Source organism: Myotis yumanensis, unplaced genomic scaffold, assembly GCF_028538775.1.
Source record: "Myotis yumanensis isolate MYYU_CA2020_CCGP unplaced genomic scaffold, mMyoYum1.0.hap1 SCAF_2, whole genome shotgun sequence".
Lineage (NCBI taxonomy): Eukaryota > Metazoa > Chordata > Mammalia > Chiroptera > Vespertilionidae > Myotis > Myotis yumanensis.
Genome location: NW_027223753.1, coordinates 15,129,180 through 15,147,616, shown reverse-complemented (window position 1 = coordinate 15,147,616; position 18,437 = coordinate 15,129,180). Strand labels below are relative to the sequence as shown.

At 45.6% G+C, this 18,437-nt stretch overlaps 1 protein-coding gene across 5 annotated transcripts in view; it reads right to left on the bottom strand.

Annotated features, from left to right (window-relative positions):
- Positions 1-2,512: 2,512 nt before the first annotated feature.
- Positions 2,513-18,437, bottom strand: part of NCMAP (non-compact myelin associated protein) — a 51,412-nt gene continuing 35,487 nt past the window's right edge. For 4 of the 5 annotated variants that reach the window (XM_070404365.1, XM_070404369.1, XM_070404370.1 and 1 more), the window contains exons 2-4: positions 9,462-9,550; positions 7,974-8,058; positions 2,513-5,638 (exon numbers count right to left, since the gene is read on the bottom strand). In XM_070404365.1, the coding sequence (XP_070260466.1) occupies positions 5,497-5,638; positions 7,974-8,058; positions 9,462-9,550 (316 nt within the window). In that variant the 3' untranslated portion in view covers positions 2,513-5,496. Of the gene's footprint in view, positions 5,639-7,973; positions 8,059-9,461; positions 9,551-13,229; positions 13,393-18,437 lie in introns of those variants that run through there. The other variant, XM_070404368.1, reaches the window with a different exon arrangement.

Sequence of the window (18,437 nt, the reverse complement as noted above, 5' to 3'; positions counted from 1 at the left end):
CCAAGTGCCTCCCAAGGCAAGAGCTGGAAATAATGAATAAGTTGGTTGTTATGTTTCTCTGAGATCAACGAAGGCGTTGCAGCATTCTTTAAGGGCACCAGGGGCCCACGTAAAATTTATTCAAAGACCGAGTGTGAGCCAGGAAGGGACCCGCTCTGCTACTACCTGGCTGTAAGTGGACAGAGGGTTTCAAATCACTAGAGGCTTGAAGGTCAGTCTGTTTTCTACCTGCTTCTCCAAAATGTGGGCAGCCAGTCAGAGTCTGGGGCAGTGGTATCTGCTGAGCCACAGCAGCCGGCTTCTTGGCCAGGGAAGTGTTTGTGCAGGGCATGGGTGTCCTGGGACAAAGGGCTACAGAGCGGAGACAATGACCCTGCTGTGTGGCCCCAGCCAGTGGGCCCGAGACGATTCCTGGAGACATTTTTGATGGGTTACTGCACACCCACAAATAGCTGCTTGAAAAGGGGAAAGAACAAAACTTGACAACTAGAGGCTTCTTTAGAAAAGGCATTTAAAACTAACAGGTACACAGATGCGCCTGTTCCCTCTCGCAATAGACTCTAAATTGTTCTCCTGGCCTCCAGCCTCTCCCACACCAATCCATGCTGCATGTTGTAGCAGGACAGCCCTCCTTAAAGCACAGGTTTCATCTTGTTGCAATGTTCAAGTACCTTCAATGGCTCCCTGTTGCCTTTAAAATAGCCAAGCAGGCCCTAACCGGTTTGGCTCAGTGGACAGAGCGTCAGCCTGCGGACTGAAGGGTTCCAGGTTCGATTCCGGTCAAGGGCATATACCTTGGTTGCGGGCACATCCCCAGTAGGAGGTGTGCAGGAGGCAGCCGATCCATGTTTCTCTCTCATTGATGTTTCTATCTCTCTATCCCTCTCCCTTCCTCTCTGTAAAAAAATAAAAAATATATATTTAAAATAGCCAAGCAGCCCGGCCGGCGTGGCTCAGTAGTTTAGTGTTGACCTATGAACCAGAAGGTCAGGGTTTGGTTCCCAGTCAGGGCACAAGTCCGGGGTGCGGGCTTGATCCCCAGTGTGGGGCATGTAAAAGGCAGCCGATCAATAATTCTCTCTCATTATTGATGTTTTTATCTCTCTCTCCTCTCCCTTCCTCTCTGAAATCAATAAAAATATATATTAAATAAAAATAAAATAGCCAAGCATTGAAGATCCTTCATAGTGGAGCTTCTCTTCTCTTCCCACCCCATCTGCCACTGCTCCCTGGGACATCTGCTGAGCTGAAACTCTCTCCAGCAGGGCTCTCTTCGTGATCTCTCTCTTCCTCTGCTCCCACTCTTCCCTGAATCACTTCTACTCAATTTTTTATCACTCTTAGTTTATTTTTTAAAACATATTTTATTGATTTTTTTACAGAGAGGAAGGGAGAGGGATAGAGAGTTAGAAACATCGATCAGCTGCCTCCTGCACATCCCCCACCAGGGATGTGCCCACTACCAAGGTACATGCCCTTGACTGGAATCGAACCTGGGACCGTTCAGTCCGCAGGTCAACACCCTATCCACTGAGCCAAACTATCACTCTTAGTTTAGATGTTATTTCTTTTGGGGGCCTTCTTTCCTACCCACCAACATCTGGGCTGAGCTAGGTGCCCCAGCAAGAGGCTTACACCATACCTTGATTTTCCTATTTCAAAAATAATGGTTGTTTGTTTCTCTTTCCTGCTACACAACAAATTCTGTGAGATAAGGAAGAAGACAAAGATGCCTGTTCCTACCACTTCTATTCAAAATAGTACTGGAAGGTCTAGCCAGAGTAATTAGGCAAATTTAAAGGAAAAACTAAAATTATCTCTATTTATAGATAGCACACAAGAAGCAACCAATGAATGCATGAATCGGTGGAGCAACAGATTGATGCTTCTCTTTTGCTCTAAAATCAATGGATAAAATAAAATAAAAAACTTAGAGCTAATAAACAATTCAGCAAAGTTGTAGGTTGCAAAATCAATATGTAAAAATCACTAACAAGAAATGAATAGGAAAAAAAAGTAAAACCACAACAAAAATAACTAGCAATGAACAACTTAAAAGACTTAATACTAGTATGATGGCAACACTCCCAAAATGATCTACAGGTTCAATGCAATCCCTATCAAAATCTCAGCTCCTTTTTTTTTGGCGAAAATTGACAAGCTAATCCTAAAATTCATGTGGAGATGTAAGGGACCCAGAATAGCTAAAATATTTTGCAAAGGAAAAATAAAAAAGATGGAGGACTGAATAAAGTTGGAGGACTTATGCTTCCAGATTTCAAAACTTACTCCATATCAAGACAGTGTGGTATTAGCATAAGAACAGAAATATAGATTAATGAAATAGACTACACAGTCCAGAAATAAGTCCTTATATTTATGCAAGGACTTATTTGATAAGGATACCAAGAAAATTCAATGCAATTTAGCACTACTAACTAAGACTGAATTTGCACATATGCCTGGCACAGTGTAGGCGCTTAGTTAATGATAAACATCATTATTGGTTATTTTGGCTCCATTCTAATGTCTCTTATACTTCCCTGGGTCCCCAAACTTTGGCATCTTGGCACCTCTGGTGGTTAACAGCAGGCCTTCAAATGGTATTGCTTTTGTAACATTTAATCAAGGTAACACGTTTCCAAACTCCCAGAACGGTCTGCTGGTGGCGACCCGCCTTTTCCATCATTCTTTCAAAGTGAGGACGCGGTGTTTGAAAAGGCTCGGGCTTTCCCTCAGGACACTATTCACATGGTCAAGAAAAGGAAGTGTTTAGGAAAGGTCTTTGCCAGCTCTAAAATTAATTGAAAACAACTTAACATTTGATTTAACATTTTTTATTTTTGGACACTGTCCGTTAAGCATTTAATATCTTTTATTGATTCAGTGGCCAACTAAGGCAGCATCTGCTCAGTTAGGAAAGGCACCTGTCAGAAACAACATGCACAAATGTACTGCAAGGCCCCTGTCACAGGAGACCGCCGAGCTCCCGAGAGCAGGGACTGTGACTTCATGGGTTTAGTAGCACCTCAACTTGCACACAGGAGCCCTTACAGGACTTTTATCAGTTAAAACAAAACACTCAAACCCTTTTATTTCCTCCCCCTCACTTCTCTACTTCTCTTCTTTCCTCCATTTCCAAGCTTTCATTTAGCAAAAGAAACAGATATTAGAAGATAACTCCTCGAGTAATTCCAGGACCAGGCTACTGTGGGTGGAAGAGTCTGGTTTTAGAGCTGGAACATTAAAAAAAATTGTTTTTAAAGCAGAATACATTTAGGTAACATATCTATTTGGAGCTTGAGTCCTTAAAGAAATGGCTTTGCCGTGGTTCCTGGGCCTAAGTGGGGAGTGGGGGGGGGGGGGGGTGGGAGGTGAGGGGGAATGGGGATGGTGGGGGGGAGAGGGGAATGAAGCAGGAATCGTTAGAGCTCTGGTGGGTTTAGAAAGGGCTCCTCTTGCTACAATCAGGGAAGTGCAAAGGAGGTTACCAACTGGCTTTGCCCCCACTTTCTGTTTGGAGGCCAGACCCCTGACCTCCACTCAGACACACGGACAAGTCTGTCCTCTTGTTCAGTCCACAAAGGACTCCATGTTCTTTGAGCCGGGATGGTGGAGAAGAGTGTGATACAACAAAAAGATGGACTTTGGAGTCAGAGACCTGGGTTTGAGTCTTTGCAGCTTACTAGCTGTGTGACTTTAGACAAGTGCTTTTTCTCTTTGAGTTTGAGATTCTCATCTGCCAAGGGAAAAAGAATACGCCCCGAGGTTATTGGGAAAAATAAATCCTATAAGATAACTCCTGTGGAAGCACCTCGCAACATGCCTGGTACGTGGTGGGTATTTAAACTCAGTACAGAGAAAAGGTGTCTGGGGAGGAAGAATTTGCCAGTATTTCTCCAGATGTATTTAAGTGAGCATTTTTATAGTGGGATGGCCTGAGCGGTGGGACCCAGGTGTCATTCCTCTCACCTCCCTGATTCTCAATTTCTCCTCAAAAGGGATTCTAATCCCATGAGGGAGAGATTCCTAGAATTGAAATTAAATGTCAGAGTGTGTCACTTCACTTTCTGTTACAGAATAAGGATTGATTACCTTGTTTTCAAGATGCCTTCCATTCTAAGATGCACAATTGATTTTAAAAACAGCTGAGAGAGAGAGAAAGAGAGAGAGAGAGAGAGAGAGAGAGAGAACTACATTAAGGGACCCATCAATTTTAAGACACGTTCTGAGTTCATAATCATTAAAATGTAAAAAAAAAAAATGTTTTGCAATTGAAGAAATATCCTAACAGCAGCGCCGGCTGCCATTCACTAAGCATTTGCTGGTGCCAGGCACTATCAGAGCTGCTTCACTGAGACCATGACTCGTTATTGTAGCCCCCTGAGGCAGATGTTACCATTCTCACTTCAAGGTCAAGAAACCAGACAAGGAGAGGTCCAGTCACTTCCCCAAGGCCACACAACCAGGAAGTAGGGCTCGGAAGGCAGGACTTCTTAACTCCAAAACTTAAGGAGTCAAAGAGGCCAGCTCTCTACAGAGAAATGAGTTGTGAACGAGGTACTTTGTGTCCTGACTTTCTGCAAGGTGACCAGGAAAGGGCACAGGTAACATAAATAGAGCTGTAATCTAATCTGTCCAAACACTGGCTCTCGAGTGGACGTGTTAACCCGAGAGCGAGGATTGCTCAGAATCCAAATCGAGGGGAGCCGAGAAATGAGACTGAGCCAGGGTTAATCCGCCCAGAGCGGAAGGAGGGGCTCTGACCAGCCACCAGGCTGTTCCAGGCCCCTGGACACTGCAGCAATCGGTAGTGTCCTAGAGGCCATTAATCCTCAAGGTCACCCTATGCCTGCCAATCTGACTCTTACTAATGATTAGAAACCTTTGGGGAAGAATTCCGTGTTCTCCTCAACCTTTCTTAAAGAGGGAAAGGTGTGCTGACCAATCAATCGTCCTGAGCTAGTTAGCGGTCGTCTAGTACTGGAATAAGTTACAAATTAACGAGCTGGTTTTCTGGTTAGTTAGTCCAGTTAGTTCCCCTGATTATGGGATTGAATAGTTCGCTCGGCAAAGCTGTGGATATGGCCCTTACTCTGACATGACTCAGTTGTGACCCTCTAGGGAGCATGCCCTGACCCCTGACCCCTGACCAGAAAACTCCTGGGCTGTCTGTCTGTCTAGCTATCATTTTTGAGGGGAGAGAGACAAACCCACATCATTGGATTCCCTTCACAGCTCTACCTCCTCAAATGACAAAAGGGTATTCCACAGCTTTTCGGTAAGGTGGCAGCAGCTATACGGACACAGTGGGGGTGGGGAGGGCAGGGCAGGATGGGGGTGGGGGTTGCCTGAAGCTTCAGGGATTGGATGAGAAGCCCCTGTCGATCTGACTGGAAGGAACTCATATTGAAGCTGCCAAAGGAGAAACGTGCTTGTTGGTCTTGACTGGAGAAGGCTCTTCAGGCAGTAGCTGAGATGGCACCAGGGTGGGGGTCACCGAGTCTCCACGTGGACGTCAACAGGGCTGAAGGTCACAGTGGCAGGCTGTTGGCTGCTGCTGCTGTTAGGGCCTTGAGCATAGGGGGAGACTGGCTTGGGGCCCTTGGGCTCCAGCTCCCGCCTCGCCCTCATTTTCCTGCAATGAGATACGCACACTTGGTTGAGTCTCTTCCCTCCTGTCCCCAGGGAGTGAGTTCTGTGACTATGGCTCTGGCGAAGAGATTAATGTAGATCATCATTAAATTATGTTGCTTAATTGCCAACCATTGAATTTCACAGCTGGATGGGACCTTAGACATTAGCTAGTCTGACCCTTTGATTTTTTGTTTAATCTAAATTACATATTTTATTTTATTTTTTCTTATTAATGAATGAGTAAACTGTCAGATAGGTGGCTGAATTAAAGACAAGACAAAGATGTTCCACTTTTGGTAGCATGAGTTAAATTTTGCAGCCTCATTATGGGGGCTAATTTTATTGCTAGAAATATTTAGTAACTTTGAACATAATTGAGAAGAGAATATACTTAAAATGCATATCTTGTCTTTCATTTCATATGCCATAAAATTCAATAATTAACAACAATCATTCATTCTAATGTCTATGTATTTCCTCTTCTTGACCTGTCATAATTCTTTTTTAAAAATTTCAAATCCTCAGAAAAGTTGCACAAATAGTGCAATTAATATTCAAATACCCTTCACCAAACAGTTCACTGGTTGTTAACATTTCGCCAGATTTGTTTTCTCTCTCTCTCTCTCTCTCTCTCTCTCTCTCTCTCTTTCTCTCTCCCCCTCCACCACTTACACACACACACACACACACAGAATTGTGTGTGATCACGAGCCATTTGTGAGTTAGTTGCAGACACTATGCCACCTTACCCCTCGGTAGTACTAAGAACAAGGGCATTCCCCAATGTAACCATAACACAATTATCACACTTTGAGATCCTTCCATTTGAAAGATGATAGAATCAGCACTGAGAGGTTAAATGACTTGCTTGACAGACCAAACATCATTGTAAACAAGGGCGAGTGGAGTCTTCATCCACCTTACCCGCTCGAAAAGGGGCTTAGAGTCCCATCAACGACAGAGAGGAATGAAGGGTAGACACGAGGGTTTGATGCCACTTCCTGGTTTGGTATAGACTCAAATTGCAACACCCCAAAGGATTTTAAAAATAACTTATTACATGTTATCATTATCAAGATTATTACTTGTAGTGGTGTAGTATTTTCTTTGAAGCAAGATGGACTGGGCTGAGTCCCAACTCTGGCAATTAGGGTTGCGTGACCTTGGACATGTTACTTAATCTTCTTGTGCCTGTTTTTTCATGTCTAAAAATTTGGGGATAACAGTAGGACCCACCTCGTGGGGTTGTAAAGTGTAAATGACTTAATTCATGTAAGAAGCTTAGGACATGCGTGGCACATAGTAAGAGATGAATATATGTCATCTACCGATGTAAATAATATTAATTTTATGATGAAAACAATGCATGTTTACTAATTCTCAAAAATAAGGATGGCCCTAGCCGGTTTGGCTCACTAGATAGAGCATCGGCCTGAGGACTGAAGGGTCCCAGGTTCGATTCTGGTCTAGGGCATGTACCTTGGTTGCAGGCTCATCCCCAGTGGGGGGTGTACAGGAGGCAGCTGGTCGATGCTTCTCTCTCATTGATGTTTCTAACTCTCTATCCCTCTCCCTTCCTCTCTGTAAAAAATCAATAAAATATATATTAAAAAAAAAACTATATCCATTGGGCCTGAGGTGAAAGAAATAAAAAGCAAAATGAAATTTAAATAAAAAAAAAAAAATAAGGATGCACGGGCCCTTCCCTAGAAAAGCCAACAGCCAACTAACTAGCAACCCCATACAGCCCCTGCTTGTTAACACCTTGTTGTGTCTCATTTGAGCCCTCCTTGAATGTGAGTGTGTAATCCAGGTGTCTTATCATACTGCACATACTGTTTTTTAAACTTTGACAAGTGATTTCTTCCTTGAAAAGAATGACCTTCTAGCAAAGCTGTGATTAGAGGTGATAACACAACATTTATTCTTCATGCAATCAAGCTCTATTATTTTATTTTATCTTATTTGGTCCCAGAAAGTGGAGTCACGTGTACATGTATCTGTCACCCCAAGTAGTCCTGTGGTTCACCCAGCAGAGGACTACCCAAGAGAAGAGGATTGAAACACCCCTCTATTACCTGTATGTATGTACAGGTGTTTGCCACCATGCTCCAGGCCTAGATCATTGTCATTATCACTGTTATATTTAAACAAATATGATCTCCAAGTGCAAAAATATTTGGTCACTGTGAAGTTCCTATAGGGGAGCAGATATCAAAAAAGGACCCACAAAGGGCTAGAGGCTGAGGGTGGACTCTTGGGTGCTGCTGGGTACGTGACGGGCATCCACACGTGTCGGCTCCCGTTCATTCTGGCGTCACCGAAGGGACCCATACCTGTTGTACACCTTCAGCAAGATCAGAACCACGGTGAAGATGATGATGACAACCACCACAACAGCAGCAACGATGGCTCCAGAACCTACAAGGAGGAGAGGGGAGGTGACAAATGGGGGGCCCGAAATGCGGAGGAGCAGTCAGAGCCTGGGAGGGGGGCTCCTACCGTGGCACCTGACGTCCCCACTGGGCCAAGGGGGAGACAAGAGAATGCCGCACCTCACTGCTGACCCCGGGACCGAGTCACGTCTGAGTAGCCGTGCTCCCTCCTCACAGCGGGGCTTGGGAGCTATGTCCTCAGCACATCGCCTGCCAAAACTCTGCCTTGGGTCGAGTCCAGCGTTACCCAGCTTCAAACCTCTTTTGTGAAACAGGCAAGCAAAATACCCTTCCCTCTTTTTTCTTTATTTTAAACTATTCCTCACCGGAGGATATTTTTTTCCCATTGATTTTTAGAGAGTGAAAGGGAGGGAGGGGAGGAGGGGGAAAAAGAGAGAGATCGGTTGCCTCCTGCAACGTGCCCCAAATAGGGCCGAGGATTGAACCTGCAACCCAGGTATGTGCCCTTGGCTAGGAATTGAACCCGTGACCCATCAGTGCATGGGCTGACACTCTAACCACTGAGCCACACCGGCCAGGGCCCTTCCCTCTTTTTGATAATATAAAAGGAATATGTAATTTTTGTAGAAAAATTTGAAAATACAAACAAAAAAAGGGAGAGGATAAAGACCTCATTGCCCCAAGAATCACTGATTTTCTACACATATATCCACCTTCACCTTAATCCAGCTCCCTGCCAGCACCAGAGCCTGGACCTGTTCATTACTGGAGGACACACCACGTGTCAGGAGGCCGGCTACATTTGCAGAAGTGTATACCAAGTCAACTGAAATGACTGAAACGGACCCAGACTTCCCCCAATACAATCAACTGGTGTTCTGAAGAGTGGCCCTCAAATGTTTCCTCCTGGGGACCCCTTGTTCCTGCAGATGCCTCACCTGGGCTAACTCCTCCCACCTACATTCATTTACTCCTTTGTGAACTGATGGGATGTGTTTGCCTTGCAAAATTAGTATGAAAGTAACTACACTTTAAGGCGACCCATTTAAGGACAAATTACAAAAGATTCAAATTCCCATGGCCCTCTAGACCCCAAAACTCCCTAATGAAAATAATAGTAGTAATAATACTACCCATTAGGTACTTAGCACACATCTAGCTGTTCTAAGCTCTTTACATGGATTGTCTCTTTTAATCCTTACCTACCTTATGTGGTAACTTCATTAATATCCCACTAACAGATGAAGAAACAGGCACAGAGCAATGAAGTCACATGCTCAAGGTCACCCAGTTGGCAAGCAGTAGAACTGAGACCGAGACCCAGGCAGTCTGTCTCCAGAGCCCAAGCTCTTGACCTCTAGGCCAGGAGCTGACCTTGACACTTTCCCCGCCATCCCTCCCCCAGCCGCCACGCCAAGTGGACCTTACTCTTGTACAGAAAGTCATCTTCTCTGGTGGTCACGTTCAATGAGAAGAAGGTGGTCCCCCCCAGAGGGGTGGCTGTGGTCATCTTGATCCTGGTGAGAATGAAGATGAAATTTTGTTTCAAATCAGAGTGAGCTTTATAACCCCGGTGTGATGCTTCCTTTGATCTTTATCTGGATAATTGGAGAATATTCAAGCCTTCAGCAAGTCAATACAGGCCCTTTACTATATACTTTAGGGAATTAAAAATAACGTCTGATATTTGTAAAGAACTTCATTTTTCAAAGCAGTTTAAATTCATTCAACAACATTTATTAAACTCCCCCTGACCAGGTTCACACAGAATGTCTGAATTGCTCTTCAAGAAACGGTGTGAGGGAGGTTATTATTATTGCCATTGGACTGATGAAACTGAAGCCCCCAAACTACATGCAGCCCCAAGTTTACCCAGCAGAAGTTAACCCAGGACATCTGCCTCCCACACTAGAGGGCTTTTCACCGTCTGCAACAGTGTCTGGAATGATATTCCTGCTTTTAAATGTTTTATAATCTAAGGAGGCGATGGGAAAAAAATTAACTGTGATGATGAAGTAGTCAGTGACATAAGCCACGGGAGGAGACCAATTCACATGGGCTGGTGGGTGAGAGGAAGGAGGACAAAGGTCAGGTTGCACAAAGCCCTCCACGGGAAGAGAGTTAATGCATGTTGAGCATTTATCGTGCACCAGGCTCTGTCCCAGGTGCCTTCACACACTACATAAGCTCATTTAATCCTCTCATTTTGCAGCTGAGCAAACTGAGGCTGAGTGATTGAATAAATGAACCAAAAGCACACAGCTAGGAAGATGGGGAGCCTGGACCGGGAATCGAACTGTGACCTCCTGGGTCAGAAGTCGACGCTCAACCAACAGCCACGCCGGCCAGGGTATATATTATTCTTTATAATTAAATATTTCTGCCCTGGCCGATGTGGCTCAGTTGGTTGAGGATCATTCCTTGCACCAAGAGGTTGCTGGTTCAAATACTGTCAGGGCACACGCCCAGGTTGCAGGTTGTGGGCTCCCTCCCCAGTAGGGGGCATGTGGGAGGCAGCAGATAGATGTTTCTCTCTCCCTTTTGCTTCCTCTTTCTCTAAAAAAAAATCAATAAAAAAACATATTTAAGAATAATAAAGCCCTGGCTGGTTTGGCTCAGTGGATAGAGCATTGGTCTATGGACTGAAAGGTCCCGGGTTCGATTCTGGTCAAGGGTACATGCCTGGGTTGTGGGCTCGATCCCCAGTATGGGGCGTGCAGGAGGCAGCTGATCAGTGATTCTCTCTCATCATTGATGTTTCTATCTCTCTCTCCCTCTCCCTTCCTCTCTGAAATAAACTCGGATTGAATAAATGTTTACAATCATATTTCCTTCTGTTCTTTATTTAAAAAAACAATACACTCAGTTGAAATTCCTTTTCTATTCTATCTCAATCCTTCCCCCAAGGTTACTACCTTGGCTAATAGTATATATTTTTTTCATCAAAGTTTAAAAAAAGTTTACTACATATATATATATGTCCATAAACATAACATATACCCATAAACAGTATATATCCATAACCCTTACATATATTGTGAGTCAACATATTTAGTAAACCAATATGAATCGAACACCTACTAAGTGATTGACCCTGTGCTAGGTACTGGGAATACATTATGAAATAAAAGACAAACTCCCTGCCTCCAGAAGCTCACATTCTATTTTATTTTATTTTTGGGGGGAGAAGCTCACATTTTAGTAGAGAAAGACTGTAGGTGTGACCACGGCATTCTTGGGCTCAAAAAACAACCATCTCCCCAGCGCCCACACTTCTAAATCTGGCAGCAAAAGCCCTTCATGGGCCATTTCCACCCTCTGTCTTCAAGCGTTCAGCTCCTCACACCAGCCTCTGCCAAAAGCTGTGACAATGGACCTCTCCATCGCCCCCCGTCATTCCTGGTCTTTGCTGTCTCTGGGCTGGCTGCCCCGGGCTTTGCCCTCCCCAGACCCCCACAGTGGGCATCTCCCGAGAGCCCCCACCGCTGGGCCGCTTCTCTGCCAGACCCTCCCACCTCCTGATGGGAACACTCCTCCGCTGGGTCAGGCCGTCCACACCCAGGCTGGGGCTCCTGCCTCAGGAGGACCCTCTGTGGCCAGGCCCTGTGGATCCATAGGATGACTCTGCCTTCACTTTCTCAGCTCTCCCCTAGGTCTCTGCCTAAGGCCTCCCGGCTCTCGTCTGCGCCTCCTCCCGAAGACCAGACCCTCAGGACGCCCAGCGAGGAGTCCCCTTGCGGCTCTGCCCCCCGACCTCCCCACCTTGGCCAACGTTTCTTCCCGGATGGACTTCCTGTCCTAATCGTCCTCAACAGGCCCAGGTCGGCCATGCTCCCCTGCCTGCTCCCAATCCAAAAAGATCACATCCTTTAAGACGCAGCCCAGTCACCCCAGGAAGAGTCCTCCCCGGACAGAATTAGCCATCCAGTCCTCTCCCACCCTCAGCAGCACTCAGAGAAGAACACACCACAGCACGTGTCTCACTTGCTGTGGCTGGCAGTTAAGCTCCCAGGTTCACTGAGGGTAGAGCCTGTTTCTGGTTCTTTCTCAAAGCCTTCTACCTGGCCCAGATAACGTGTCCGGATCCGCTCACCTTTGCCAGTGGAAGTAGTTGGGGGAGTAATTGACCTTCTCCCAGCTTGGTTTGCACACCTGTAGCTTTTCCCAAGAGAGCTGAGGGGTAGAGGTTAAGTGTGAAAAGTGCTTTTTCGTGTTCTAGTGGATATTGGGAAATATTTGCTGAACTAAATTACAGACAGGTGGATCTGGAGCTCAAAACAACAACAAAACATTCTTTCTATAAAAATAAGTGTGGACCAATATGAGAACATGGAATGAAAGTCTCTCTCCCCCCGCCCCCCACAACCCCATCCCCTACTCCTAAGGAGAGATACCTGCCCTGCCCCCCACACTGTTCTCCATCCCAGCACATAGTTTTAATATGCATCTGCCTATATACCCGCTGCTTCTATCCCCACCAATATCAAGCTGAGAAGATTCACCAGTCATGCTTTCTCAAAATCCCTTTTAAAAACAGAAAAGAGAGGCATGTAGGTGGCTGCTGATCAAGAGTCATTTAGGGAGGGAGACGTGGAATAATCACTGGATAAGCCAAATCCTGCCTGTGCACACGTCTGCCGTTAAACCAACAACACAAAAATGACAGAAGCCACCCCCCGAGGGCCTGCACATGGCAACAGCTTGTGGCAGGTATTTTTAAAAATCCATGCTTCGGTTTAATTTGTTAACTTACGTAAAACAGGGTTTCCTCTCCCCTTGTTTCAGGTGAGGCCCCCAAGACTTGGGGATAAAGCTAACTGTTCGTGCTACACAGCCTGGAAGCTGGCCCTGCAACTTCAAAGTCTGTATCCTTCCCACTGCACCACCCCGCTGTGGGACACACTAGGGCAGCGGTTCTCAACCTGTGGGTCGAGACCCCTTTGGCGGTCGAACGACCCTTTCACAGGAATCGCCTAAGACCATCCTGCATATCAGATATTTACATTATAATTCATAACAGTAGCAACATTACAGTTATGAAGTAGCAACAAAAATAATTTTATGGTTGGGTCACAACATGAGGAACTGTATTTGAAGGGCCAGAAGGTTGAGAACCGCTGCACTAGGGGGTCCAGGACCAGTCGCCACAGAAACATGCGTGCGTGCACACACACACACACACAGACACACACTGACCGGTAATGCAGCGTCTAAGGCACCAGGACACGGCTCCTCTCAGGATGACTTCCTGGGCAACCTCCCCAGTTCCAGGTGCAACTCTTTGGGTGGGCCCAGCTACTCTTCTTTCTGAGAGGGCAGCGAGCAGTCTCAGAGCGTCTCTTGCCTCATCTCGGGACGAGGGCTCTCAATTACAGCTCTGTTCCTGCCACCTCAGAGAAGGCGGGAGGGAGGGAGGTGGAACAGTGATGGCCAAGGCTGTGGGTGTTTTCATGTGTGGAGCCCCGGCCGGTCTTGTTAACCCAGTGAGGTCCAGTAGGGGGATTTCAGTATCAAATATGCCTATGGCCAGGGTCTATGGCTATAGAAAAGGGGGTGCATAGGAGTGTACGGGGTGGGTGATGCTGGTTTTCACTGACTGAGGTTAATTTAATAATAATAATCTATAACAATAAAAGTGTAGCCCTGGCTGGCTTGGCTCAGTGGATAGAGCGTCAGCCTGCGCACCGATGGGTCCCAGGTTCGATTCCGGCCAAGGGCACATGCCTGGGTTGCGGGCTCGATCCCCAGTGGGGGGTGTGCAGGAGGCAGCCGATCAATGATTCTCTCTCATCATTGATGTTTCTATCTCTCTCTCCTTCTCCCTTCCCCTCTGAAATCAATAAAGAAATATATTTAAAAAAAAATAAATAAAAAAAAATAAAAAAATAAAAAAAAAATAAATAAAAGTGTAGTATGCTAATTAGACCGGACAGCGGAATGACCATCCGGACGACCTTCCAGACAAAGCTGGGGCTGCAAGGACCGAGCCCCTTGCACAAATTTCATGTATCAGGCCTCTAGTAATAGTAATAATAATAATAATAATAATAATACAACTATGTGCTAGGCACTGCACTCAGTGCTTTGTATGGAAGGTCTTATTTAATCCTCATACCTATCTGGCAAGGAAGGTGCAGTCACTGTGCCCATTCTACAGATGAGAAAACTGAGGCTCAGAGCAGAGTGAAATCAATATAAGCTCACCAAGCTAGTATTGTAGCTGTGCTAGCATTCAAGTTGGGTCTGTCGGATTCCATAACCCCTTCCCCCAGTGAATCCTCCCAGTGAATACACAAGATACAAATAGCCCAGCATCCAGAGCTCAAGTCAACATCAGGCTCCGATGGAAAACCTACACAGGCTGGGGCGCAGCAGGGAGAGGCAGAGCCCTTGCCACAGGCCCCTGACCCTGACTGGTCCTACCTTACTGGTCCCTGCCCTGGGCAACACTGGACAACACTGGACGTCTTCAGCAGAGCCTTAATTACATTTACAAAATCAACAACCAATTGTTGTCCCTTGGGTTGTTTACAAATGGCCTTGTGTAGGAGGTCAGCTTGGGAAGTGATAGAGGGTCATGACCATTTACTCCTGAGCCACTTATCCCTGTTCCTTGGTCAAGTGTCAGAGCCAAATCTGGAAGATAAATGTTGCCAGGCCCGCCTGTCGAAAATATCTCCCCTACTGCTCTGCCCCAGTGGTACCCTTCTTCCCTCTGGCTTGGCCTAAAAGTTCCCTGTTGGATAAGAAAACAAAGACAGTACCAATCCTAGGTGACCCCTGCTCAAAAGGCCAACTGTAACTCAGAGTAAATAACCCATGAATGACCTTGACCCACCGAAACATTGGGATTGATTTCCCCAATCACCTGAGAGATGGGAGGTTCAGCATGACTTGGTCTTTTCCACAGACAAAACCCCTACCGATCCTAAGCAGCCCCTGGGGTTGTTGGGAAGTTTTAATTATCAGAAAATTAATCTTCATGTTGGAACCAACATTTCTCTTCTTGTGATTTTCACCGATTGGTCCTAATTCTCAGCCCACAAAGGTAATCTGATACCTCTTACACGTGACAACTGTCAGGTTAAAAGTACTTCTGTGGCCCTAGCCTGTTTGGCTTAGTGGTTAGGTCTTCATGTTGGCCCGTGAACTGAATTCAGGGTTGCAGGTTTGATTCTGTCACGGGCTTGTAGCTCATACCTCGGTTGCAGGCTCCATCCCTGGTCAGGGCATGTGTGGGAGGCAATCAATTGATGTGTCTCTCTCACATTGATGTTTCTCTCTCACTGTCTCTCCCCCTCCCTTCCACTCTATCTAAAAATCAATGGGGAAAAAATAGCCTCAGGTGAGGATTAAAGAAAAAAAAAAAAGCTCTTCTATGCATGAAAGGTTAAATTCAATCTTCCATTGGATGGAGCAGTTAAGGTAGCTGATATCAACACTTCAATTTTACCTCCCACCAATAGGTGGCAATAGCAGTTGGTTAGGGTATGCCCCTTTGTACTTAACCTACAAATGTCTGGTATAAATGTCCTGTGAACTCAACCTGTTTCTAAGTAAAGGAGTTTTCTGCCCTTGAAAACAGCAATTGTATGTTCTCTGATTCATTGCTTCTCAGGGATAAATAGTCCAGATCCTTTAAGTCAGCGGTTCTCAACCTGTGGGTTGCAACTCCTTTGGTGGTCGTACGACCCTTTCACAGAGGTTGCCTAAGACCATCCTGCATATCAGATATTTACATTATGATTCATAACAGTAGCAACATTACAGTTATGAAGTAGCAACAAAAATAATTTTATGGTTGGGTCACAACATAAGGAACTGTATTTAAAGGGCCAGAAGGTTGAGAACCAATGCTTTAAGTAAACTTTGGGGTTCCTCATTTTTCTGTGTCAATGTCTCCCTTAAATTCAGTACCACAAACTGAAGACATGACTTCAGAGGGGTCCTGAAATGTCCAGAAAGACATTTTGCTTGATACTTATCAGAATTCTATATGACCTTGGTCAACTTTCTTCACCTCTTGGGTTTTCTGATCCGTAAAACAGCAATTATAAACTCCAGAGGGTTGTTGTGAGGATTAAATGAAATAAATCATGTAACATATTTAGGACAGTGTCTGTGCACAAAACCTATTGGTATTACACTGGATTAATGCAAACAAATAGCTCATTAGCTTTACAGGGGCCACAGTACACTGCTCATACACACACCCTGTTGATGTGCCCCTAAAACTTTTTCAGACTTTTTCTTATACTTGTTTATGGTCAATCAGAGCCCTAAGATTGGTAAGTAAAAGGGCTTGCTAAACTGCAAAGTGCAGTTTTATTTCCTTTTATGGAAATAAAAGGCAATGGCAGTTGCATTATTAATGGTAATGATATTAAGATGAGCTGCTGTCCAGTGACTAGGTCTCCATTACGCTCTTGTATAAATGTATTTTTGAACTTAAATGCAGGACTTTGCATTGATTCCTGTTAGCCTTGACTTTGTTGATTTGGGCCTTCAGGAAAGAAACTCCAGCTCCATGAAGTATGATGTCCCAAGGAGGGAACTGAGGAGGGATTCCCCAGAACTGCCTGAGGGTTCCAATTTTCTCCTCTGTCTCCACTGAGGGCAGAGACAGAGGAAATAATGACACCTCCCCCAGGAAGGCAAAAGTCCTAATGTGACTGGTAGAGCATGGGGGCTGTTGGGTGGGCCAAGGAAGAACAAGTAACAGATTCTTGGGGTGAGAATCAGGAGAACAGGGTTGCCTTTCCCACTCGTTTTGCATGTGACTTTGGAAAGCTCTCCTCTCTCTGGACCTTAGTTTTCCCATCTGTTAAAATGGTCCCATTTGAAGATGATCTCTAAGAACCTTTCCAATCTATAGTTCTGTTGTATGCAACAGCTATTCAGAGCTTAACTTGAGAACCAATATTTTCATTTTTCTTGGTAGATGCTGACTCGGGGGTGTTAGGAGAGGGAAGTCAGCATATGAAATTCACGCTGGAAGGCAGGAATGCTTCCTGGAAGGCATCTGAGATTGGACCAAACTGAGGAGAACTCCACACAGGGGTCTGAAGTGGCAGCAGCAGTGCATATGGAGTGAGCCTCCAAACACTCTGTTGGGCACATAGTAACCCAATTCTGCCTGAATCCTAAAGGGCCACCTCCTACACTCTCCATTCCTGCTGGGTTCCACATCATCTCCCCCGCTCCATCTGCCTGCCTGTGCGTGGCTCTGTCCCCTTGTGTATTACAGGATCCAACTTAGCTTAATGTTCCCTTGCACTTGGGGCCACCCACAATTACAAACCAAATACATGTTCCTTGTGGTTGGTTTTCAGAAATTAGGAAGCACATCTCTGGTTTCAGTTATCCACCTATTCTTTCATCCTCCCATTCACTCCCGCACCCACCCACCCACCCACCCATCCACTGCGTACAATTTACCCTCCACCTGTTCTTCTGTCCATTTGCCCTGTCATTCATTCAACCCGCGCCTACCACGTACATACTAGCAAAGAGAGGATTCAAAGAAGGGCTGTGGGGTCACCTTCCTAGAGCTTAGATAGTGAGGATAAGAAGTGGAATTGTTTCCTTTAAGAATCTCTCCTTCAAACAATAATTATTGGGAATCATCTCCCTCAGATCTAGCCCAGCACTGATCTCAGAGATGCCTGATCAATATCATACTGAAGTCCTATGGAAAAAGCAGTGGCTTGCAGATCTGGGTTCTCGGCCCACCACTTCTATGAAGTCTTAGTTACCTCCTCTGTCAAATCCTGCCTTGAAGGTTCTCTGTTTCTGATTTTCGTGGCCCACATTGTAAAGAAAGCTGCCTCAAGGAGCTCCCAACCCAAGGCTCGAATCTAAGTTCCACATGCTAAGATCTATAAATAGAAATCCCAGATGAAAGTGGTCATGGGGCAGATTTTTGCCGAGTGCTAAAAGGGTGGCACAAACAGTGCCGGGAGTCGGTGGGAGGACGAGACCTGTGGGCGTCGTGGTTGAGTCTGACCAAGAGCTGGAATGTGGCCTGTGGCTTCCATCTGGCCCTCAGTCTTTGGGCACAAGCCAAGGGCCCGGCTCCCCAGGCTCCTCAAACGACACCTCCCGCACAAATCTCCAGGTGTCCCCCTGTTCCCAAGGAGAAAAAGAAGGACAAGGTTAAAGAATGTATGCCCTTAAGTGAATATGGCAGAAGGAAAGAATTCCACCTTGACATTCTGGTCAGGAAGGGGCGGGAGCTAACATTTAAGGAGACACTCACACAGTGCTAGGCACTAGGCTCCCACATGCTTTCTCATGTAATCACTTCAACAAGGCAGGTTTGTTTTTGTTTTTATCTCCATTTTACTGATAGAAAACGGAGGTTCAGAGAGGTTGAATGACTTGCTCCAAGTCTTATAGCGAGTG